The 8867-nt window shown below is 35.2% G+C and overlaps 2 protein-coding genes across 2 annotated transcripts; both read right to left on the reverse strand.

Moving 5' to 3' along the window:
* Nucleotides 1-653: 653 nt before the first annotated feature.
* LOC120207177 (CBL-interacting serine/threonine-protein kinase 9-like) lies at nt 654-3347 on the reverse strand. The gene is made up of 14 exons (XM_039206690.1): nt 3076-3347; nt 2940-3002; nt 2795-2866; nt 2606-2713; nt 2401-2481; nt 2279-2332; nt 2065-2190; nt 1893-1982; nt 1677-1799; nt 1465-1572; nt 1218-1334; nt 1058-1114; nt 897-971; nt 654-772 (listed from the first exon to the last, which is right to left on the reverse strand). The coding sequence occupies exons 1-14, from the start codon at nt 3280-3282 to the stop codon at nt 686-688; spliced, it is 1368 nt and encodes a 455-aa protein (XP_039062621.1). The 5' UTR covers nt 3283-3347; the 3' UTR covers nt 654-685.
* Nucleotides 3348-6070: 2723 nt separating this feature from the next.
* On the reverse strand, nt 6071-7648 carry LOC120207152 (transcription factor MYC4-like). The gene has a single exon (XM_039206661.1). The coding sequence runs from the start codon at nt 7527-7529 to the stop codon at nt 6207-6209; it is 1323 nt and encodes a 440-aa protein (XP_039062592.1). The 5' UTR covers nt 7530-7648; the 3' UTR covers nt 6071-6206.
* Nucleotides 7649-8867: the final 1219 nt, after the last annotated feature.

Consider the following 8867-nt stretch of genomic DNA (forward strand, 5'->3'; position numbering starts at 1 on the left):
CCATTGGTCAAACAAGGCTGCCGCTAACCTTCCAAGTGGTGTTTTATACGACTGGTCTATTGATTAATTATTCGAGATCAAATATTCTAGAAACAGTGATGATATTTCTGACTAAACCACTAATAAAGTATCATATAATGTAATGACAAAAGTGCAATAAAATAATTATCTTGTTAAATATAGAAAAATTAAAATTAAGAAAATTTGTGTATATAACGAATTTGGTTGGGTCACCTCTATAATAAGTTTTGTAAAATTCGATTTAAATTTATCGATCGATAGATCGGATAAAAAAATCATAAAGCTGCCAAAACAATTGAAAAGAAGAAAATGGTATTTTGCAATGCATTCGGTGATGCTCTCTGTATGTTTGCATTTTTCCAAATCTCAGAACTATAAATTCAGAGATCATACGACAACTGTACAAAGGAGCAATTGTAAATTAATTATAATTCATTTTATACATACATTTAATGACTCTAATTATAATTGTACAAAGGAGCAATCGTATATTAAAGAAATCAATGAATTAATAAACGGTAGGGGGAAAAAGTATGCGTGCTTCATTAATTACCGGTGGCTAAGCTAAAGCATACGGTCTCATGCATCCCTTTTTATGACCTGCACAATCAAATAACAGTCATTAAATTTTATTTTTGACATAAATCAATTAAATTAAATGGATTTAATCGTCACGTACTTCTTTTTCTTCAGCAATTCCATCAGTTTTCCAGATTATATCATTCAATCCAGATGAAAAGTTTTTGTAGAACTGTCGTGTTAAAAAAATAAAACCACAGCTAAAATGGGTTATCGTACAGTTATTCCAAAGCTAGGTCGTGTCGAAATTCGTCGAATTCGGATGAATTAAATGCAACTACTATGTAAGTGTATACCTTGTGAAACTCCAATGTGTCTCCGCCGGTTTTCCGGAACTCCACCATATGTAAGCACGGAGCAACCTCGAACACCTGAGATCATAGAGCAATGAATTCTCGACCTTGTTCTTCTCCGACATCGAATAATGTAATCATCGGACATGGCAATGTTGTGTTACCTCGGTGGCCACGGAGAGTTGTCCCTTTCTCCCTCTTTTGTCACCTTTCAGCTTCATCTATGGCAATGCGAAATATACAAGTACATGAGACATGAAACAGAAGTTGTAGACATACAAGCAGCTAGTGTTGCAACATGGATGAACATAACATAAATCGAACCTTATAGTTCCGCTTGTCAACATTGAATCCTAGAGGCTTTGCAGCTTCCTCGATTTTGGAGATGATTTCGTTCGGAGGACATTGCGAAGCAAAACTGGTTTCTCGCTTCGCAAGACGCTGTCGTTCCGATTCGGACCGACAAAGATAAAGGGACACACTCAGATAAGATGGAGAGTGGATATCCAGGTTAAACACATTGCATTCAACATTTAGTATGGTGGAAGCTAAGAGGATTTTGATTGCATACCATCTGCTTCTCAAACAAGTTGTCCAGACTAAAGCTTTGCGACCTGGAGATGAGCTCGAAAGCATTCATCGACACAGGTCTCACTTTCCTTTCTGTTACAAGATTTTCCTGAAAAACGGAATAACAATCAAGTACTCAAGTGCTTGTACACGCTTATGATAGGACTCTGTTTAGGCAGAGAAACAGAACAGATATAGTACGAAATGAACTACCGTTGAGTCGTTAAAAGCGTCGTCGATGTCGTCGAGATTTATATCCTCTTCCTGCTCGAATTGGGGCGGTTGGTACCCTTTCTTGAACCATACATCTTGTAGAATTTCAGGAACAGTTATACGCTGGCACAACGAACACGCAAATTTTCAACACAAGGGCACGTATCATATACAGGTGATCAGAAAATGTAAAGCATGAAGGGTTTCGGAACGTACCTTAAGAGGATTCGGATCAAGAATACGCTGCAACAATTTCCTTGCACTAGTCGTAAAATATGAAGGACAAGTGAAATCGGCCCTTGTGATCTGAAAATTTTATCAGCGTGTACCAAAAGTCTTAATCAAGTTCTCATCAAAAAAAGAAAGCTGGATACGGAGGTTTACTTACTTTCTTATACAAGCATACCAGGTTTGGTTCATCAAAGGGCAAATAACCAGCCATAAGTACAAAGAGAATAACTCCACAAGACCAAATATCCGATGCTCGACCGTCGTAACCTTGATCTTTAAGCACCTGATAATGAAATATCGAACACGAGTGACGAAGAAATCGCAGCATTGCCGCTCACTATCTGTATAAGGTAGTCATGATATACACATACCTCTGGAGCAACATAATTCGGAGTCCCACAAGCCGTGTGAAGCAGGCCATCCTCCTACATTTGGAAGAATAATGTTACAAACGGGACGAATGCATGATTTCATGCTTAGATTATGTGTTTACCCGAACTTGCTGCGAAAAAGCACTCAATCCGAAATCTGATATTTTAAGAACACCATTGGAATCCAGAAGAAGGTTCTCAGGCTGCGAAAATAGACAATTAGATATGGAATCAGAAGCTATAACGAACCAATCTCCGATTTCCAAAATCAAAAGCTTTGAAACACGGTCATCCAATGAATCAGTTACATCAAAGGGAGAGTTGAACCTTCAAATCTCTGTGGAAAACGCCTGTACCGTGGCAGAAATCAACAGCATTAATAAGCTGCTGGAAATAGCTTCTAGCTTCATCCTCTTTGAGTCTCCCTCGTGTTGCCTAGAAGGAAAAATCGAAGATTTTTGGTATCATGAACAATAAAACTCCATGAGCAGTTACAAAATATAGACAACCGCTTACAATTTTGTCGAAAAGCTCGCCCCCACCAACATACTCGATCACGATATAAATCTTTGTCTTGCTTGCCATAACCTGTGGCCATAACCCTAAACGGGATCAATCAACCTTACATCATACTTCCAGGGATTAGTTTGTTTACGTGTACCTCATATATTTTAACTACATTGGGATGCTTTATAAGCTTCATTGTCGATATTTCTCTCTTTATCTGCCCCAAACAAAATCACCCTTAATCCAAAAGAAAAAATGGTTGAATTTAGACCAATGGGATTCTTGTTAACCTGTTCGACAATCTGGTGACGGAGGACTTGGTCACGGTCGAGGATTTTAATGGCGACACACTCGCCGGTCTCCACATTCTTAGCGAATTTAACCTTGGCGAAACTCCCCTCACCCAAGGTCCTTCCCAGTTCGTACTTCCCTACGCGTGTCCTCGTCGTCCGAACCTTCTCCGACGTAGTATCATTACTATTCTTCTTCGTGCTCATTCTGTCCACCTTCAACCGCCGTAGCTGGAAAACAAACGTAATATGGTTTTTTTTGTTGGCGTGGCGGGAAGAAATAGATGGTGGCAACGGCAGGGGAAGGATTTCATATAGGAATTATGCCATACGTATGAAGCCATTAATATTGGTGGATGGGAAATGAGTGGGGCCCGGAATATGATGACGTGGATTCGGAAATACCGCTGTTCCTTCCGTGGCTGCCATGAATTGACCAATTTCTCCCTCTCATCTCATCCATTTTATTTCTTGCAAGGACTATATTGCTTTGAAACGGGAGGGGGAGAGTGTTTGCTGTATTATTATTAGAGTACACAAAATAATCTTTAACTATAGAGTATTGATTTGTTGAGTACTTCAATTATTAAAACACTACTGTTTATTATATTATAAACTCGTTATTTTTCATTAAAAATAGACAGTATTCTAACTGAATGTTAATCCAATAATTGTGATATGATAAAACTTGATATCAGAATCTCAAACGACTATCCTATCATAGTCTTCATGTTAACATCCAACTTAAGCAACTGTCAAATTTTTAACGAAAAATTATGAATTTGGTACATAATGAATAATCAGATGATAATTTGTAACTTTAATAGACGATGCACCTAACAAAGCAATATTCTATATTCAATGGATCATTTTCTAACTTTTAATAGTCGAAAGACTTAATAAAATAATATCTTATAGTCGGAGGACCATTTTGTACTTTATCCTTATTATTATTATGTTAATAACTGAAAAAAATAACATAAAAAATCCATATCCATATGTAATTTGATACAGGCACGACACGATACTTTGTTGTGGTGTAATTGATTTAGACCTAAACCTACGTTTCGAATAAATTATTTAATAGATCCGGCTCATCACGTTACCCATAGTCTCAATGAATGAGAGCTATCAATTTAAAATAACTTTCAAATAATTATCTACTTCTTATTTACATGTAAGAAAGAGACAAAGATTCATCTTAGAAAAAAAATGAGATAAACAAATATTATTATTTGGGACCATAGATAACATAACGAAATCATGTCCATCTAATAAATTTTTCATGTTCGATCTAATTTTTTTAAGTAAAAAATGAGCTATTAATATTCGTTGTTAATTTGTTGTTGACGTGATATATTTTATGTGTCTCTAGTACTGACGTGCCAGTATAACATGTACATAAATGACGATGTGTCACATACCATGCATATAAGTGATGACATGACATCTATCACATTTCATAAAGTAACGACATAATATTATTTACATAAATAATGATATATCACATGAAACATGTCTAAAACGATAAAATGATATATGTCACATATTCAAAGTGATAAAATAATATACATCATTTGTTTAAGGTGATGACACACCATAAATCATGTGTTTACACTTATGATATGATATGCCACGTTAATTAATTGTTTTAATAATGAAATTAATACTTTTTATTTTTATTAAATTAACTAATCCAATTATCATTTTATAAAGAAGATAAAATCATTTTACAGTTAATATGTTTTTATATTACTTTTCTTTTGCATGGGTATATTCAATGAATAAAATATCAATAAAATATACTCCTTATTTAACTTATAAATATATTATTTATATTATAAAATATTAATCATAGTACTATATTCAATTCAATGTTTCTTTGTTTGCGTCACTAGTAATCACGTGGCCCACCTCATAACAAAATGCCAACTATTATAACGTGGAAATTTTAAATCCTTTTGCAAAGAGTACGTACCACGTGACCAAAATAGCTGTTCATGCACCTTTAAGTGAACTAAAATAACCAATTTCTTAAATGACAAAATAAGAGTCGTAAGCGACAAATATTTCATCGTACGGAAACGAATAGCGGTAAAAGAATTAGGGTAAACGACACATTTAGTATTTAAATTATTAGTTTAATACGTTTTAGTACTTAAGCTTTTAATTTTTTTTAAAATCATACTTATTGTTTAATTTTTTGTTTCATTTTAGTATCTCACTTTTAAAAACTAAACGCGTTTAGTACTTAAAATATCAATGTTGGTCCGTTTTAATACCTACGCTTTCAATTTTTTTAAAAATTTCACGTTAAATTTTGAATATGGGTACTAAAATAAAATAAAAACTAAACTTTATGTATGATTTTGAAAAAAAATAAAAGTTTAAATATTAAAATAGATCAAAACTGATAGTTTAAGTATTAAATATGTAATTTATCCAAAGAACTGTTCCAATTGAATGAGTTCAATTTATTTATTAATTTAAGATAAATACAAGACAATATATATTAAAATGGGTTCGGTTTAGTTAATCAATTATCCATTGAATGTGAGTTTAAACAATATAATATAATTATATAGTGATAAAATTATATAATATGTAAGCGTTCCAAGGATATGAAAATATATAAACTTTAAAAAGTTTGAGAAAACTTAATATTCAACAGATGAAAAGATATCAATAAAAACATGATCTCCACCGTTGTTGTTATCTCTTTGACATATTACTCTGGATCGTAAATTCTTGAGCTATCATTTTGTACTAATTTACAGCTTTATTTTATTTATTTCTCTGACGTTTTGTACGTGCTAATTTGTGGCCACTCGTGTTACCGGTCCCTCATACGATCAGGGTTTCACTAATTTATTATTATTGCCATATTAATAATAATAATTAAAGAAAAACAAAACATATAGGATATACGGCCATAAAAATTGTAGTAGCTGAAGAAATAGACCCATCTTTAAACATTTGGTTAAAATGGGGACGCAGGGTTCGTTTTAATAAAGCACTTGATTAGAGGAAAGCACTTGATAATAAAGACAGAATAAAGCAGATAATCAGAGGAAAAAGGCATTAAAAACTACCCTAGTATTATTAGTTTATCACGTACGGAGTGAATGACCTTAATGCTCTAGTCTTTTGAGGATAGCGGCTTTGAGTGATTCTTCGGTTCTGAATCCATGGGGGGTTTTGACGAGGGTATCCTGGAGCATGAGCTTGTCGACACACGACACGCTTGCATGATGGACCTGAAACTTCAAGTCACGAAGTGCAGCCATTAACCTAGCGGCCGGATGGTTCGTGTTCTCCGATTGAACCCTAATCATCGCGTCATCGTTTCCCATGATCTTGATATCGACTTGTAGGTCACGCCACCCGCCGGCTGCGGCTGATGAACTCCTCGGCCTAGCTTGTTGCTCGAACGAGGTGGTGCTTTGGTTATCCATGGAATCGAACATTTCTACCTTTACTTTCTTGCAGTTTTCGTGAAGCCGTGATTCCAAGTGCTGGATTTTCGACTTTAGCTCGCCGATGTACGCGACGGCATCGGACAACAGCGATGCTTTGTCCATGCGTGAGACGTTCGGGACTACAGCTCGGAGCGCATAAAACCTTTTGTTCAGCTTCTCACGGCGTTGTTTCTCGGCTTCTACGTGGTTCAACGGTTTCTCTTGTCCGACAATCGGTTTTCTTCCACGTTTCTTCGGAGTTATCTTCTCTGTATCTGTTTTATTCTTGGCACGTGATGGACAATCTGAATCTGAATGCTCTGAGATAGAACTCGGGGTTAGATTTGAACTAGGATTTGGATTTTGATCGGACCCGAACAGGGATTTAACTTGCTGGACTAGTTCCCAATTTTCATTGATGATTTCCGGGGATCCAAGCTCAAGAACACCAGAAGAAGTCGATATACAAACGAGTGTTTCGATGCCATGCAACTGTGCTTCTCTAGCTCGTTCACAATCATTGAATTGCTGCTCAATAGCACCGGTTAACCAAACCAAAGAGCCAGTGCTAAGAGCCTTGCCGAGAACCCCATCACCGGCCGAGAAAGATCGACTCAGAGACATCACATAGTACCATTCGACATGGGTGATATCTGTGTCGCCGATCAACGACGCGTCGAGGTCGTGGTTGTCTCCGATGAGGCCTTGGAGTCCTTTCATGTCCTTTCTTCGTTCATTATGCAAGGCTTGAACGTCGTTGGGCGTCGATGGTTTTGCAGATGTGTCTTTGGTTCCTTGAAAATGACCATCTTCCCAAGTCAAGAACAACCGACCTTGGTCGTCGTTCGTTGTCTGCCAAAGTATAGCGTATGCCCATGCCCCTTGCTGGCTTTTGACGAGGAATTGAAGCTTCTGTTGTAGGGTTGAACATGGAGTCTCCTGGGAAAATGAAAGTAGTGATGAGGAGGAGGATGAAGATCTTATTAGCTCTTCCATGGCTACTGGGAAAAGAAAAACGTGTGGACTGAACCAGTATGAGATGCAAGAAAAAGGAGAGAAACGAGGATGAAGTGAATTCTATGAGAGAATCTAGAAAGCTGAATCTTATTTCAGCCCATTTTTTGTGTGATCTTGTCATATATATGGATGATATAAAATTAAATTAATAAGAATAATGTGCACCATTATTTTAAATACATAATAAATTTTCAGCTATAAAACGGGCTATAAAATAATGTTTAAAAGATAAATTATAGTACCATTTAATCCTGAGTAGGATGATAGATACAGGTGGGATGAGAGAAAGAGAAAGAGAGAGGGAGAGGAAGTGGAAGTGGGGCAACCGGGTAGAAACTTTTGAGGCAAAAAGGATAAGAACAAATAAGAAAATTTGATTAACCGAATATAAGATTAATTTTTAGAATAGTATTATCGGAAAATAACATTATTATAGAAATGTTGTATTATCTTATTTGATTTATTTAACATGAATATAAAATTATAGTGTTTAGTCGGAAGAATATAAAATTATAAGAATATATATTTTATTAAATTATCCTTGGGATATATGTTTTAAAAAAAATTAAAATTTAATATTAAATTATAAATATTTGAATAAAAATTCATTGAAATATTTTAATCGTTAAATTACAAATGTAGCCTTTTATCTATCCCAGATTAAAAAAAAAAAGAGTTTTTGTACTTTTTTAAAAAATAACATGATCATCATATATTTTCTCTCTCAATATGGCTATTGAACTCAGGAAACAAATCTAATATAACTCTTTGACTAATATTTTTCGTTGTTTGACCATTACGATATTGGCATGACAGTTCACGGTGCTGATGTGACGATCCACAGTATTGACGTGGCGCAGTCCATCGGTCGTGTTTAAGTTCCCAATTTAGACCATTTGTTGTGATATTCGTCATATTATTAACCATTATGGACTGTCACATCAAAACATGGACCACCATATTAACACTGTGAATTGTCACGTTAGTATTGTAACGATTAACTACAAAAAATATTGGTTAAAAGATCACATTGGACTTATTTTTTGAGTTCGATGGTCGTATTGAGAAAAAATAATAATATGAGAGCCGCGTTAATTATTTTAAAAATTACAATGACCTTTGATGCTTTTTTACGAAATTTAAATAGAGGCCATTTGGAGCTTCAACATTATATTGGGCACCACTACCATCACGTGAACTGATAGTGAGGCCCAGAATGGTTGTGGGATCGGTCCTATTCCACTTGGTTAATTTCTTTACACGTGTATAATTAAATAAACTTTCTTCATAATTTTGGCAGGAACCTAAAATCTTGTG

Source organism: Hibiscus syriacus, unplaced genomic scaffold (genome assembly GCF_006381635.1).
Source record: "Hibiscus syriacus cultivar Baekdansim isolate YM2019G1 unplaced genomic scaffold, ASM638163v2 tig00014370_pilon, whole genome shotgun sequence".
Lineage (NCBI taxonomy): Eukaryota > Viridiplantae > Streptophyta > Magnoliopsida > Malvales > Malvaceae > Hibiscus > Hibiscus syriacus.

What these genes read in the sequence shown, in the direction of transcription:
- LOC120207177 (XM_039206690.1), bottom strand. Translation starts at nt 3,282, where the DNA reads ATGAGCACGAAGAAGAATAGTAATGATACTACGTCGGAGAAGGTTCGG. An exon ending in ACGCTTTTAACGACTCAACG is followed by an intron (nt 1,573 to 1,676) that starts GTAGTTCATTTC and finishes TCCGTTTTTCAG; the next exon opens with GAAAATCTTGTAACAGAAAG. An exon ending in TTGACAAGCGGAACTATAAG is followed by an intron (nt 1,115 to 1,217) that starts GTTCGATTTATG and finishes GCATTGCCATAG; the next exon opens with ATGAAGCTGAAAGGTGACAA.
- LOC120207152 (XM_039206661.1), bottom strand. Translation starts at nt 7,529, where the DNA reads ATGGAAGAGCTAATAAGATCTTCATCCTCCTCCTCATCACTACTTTCA.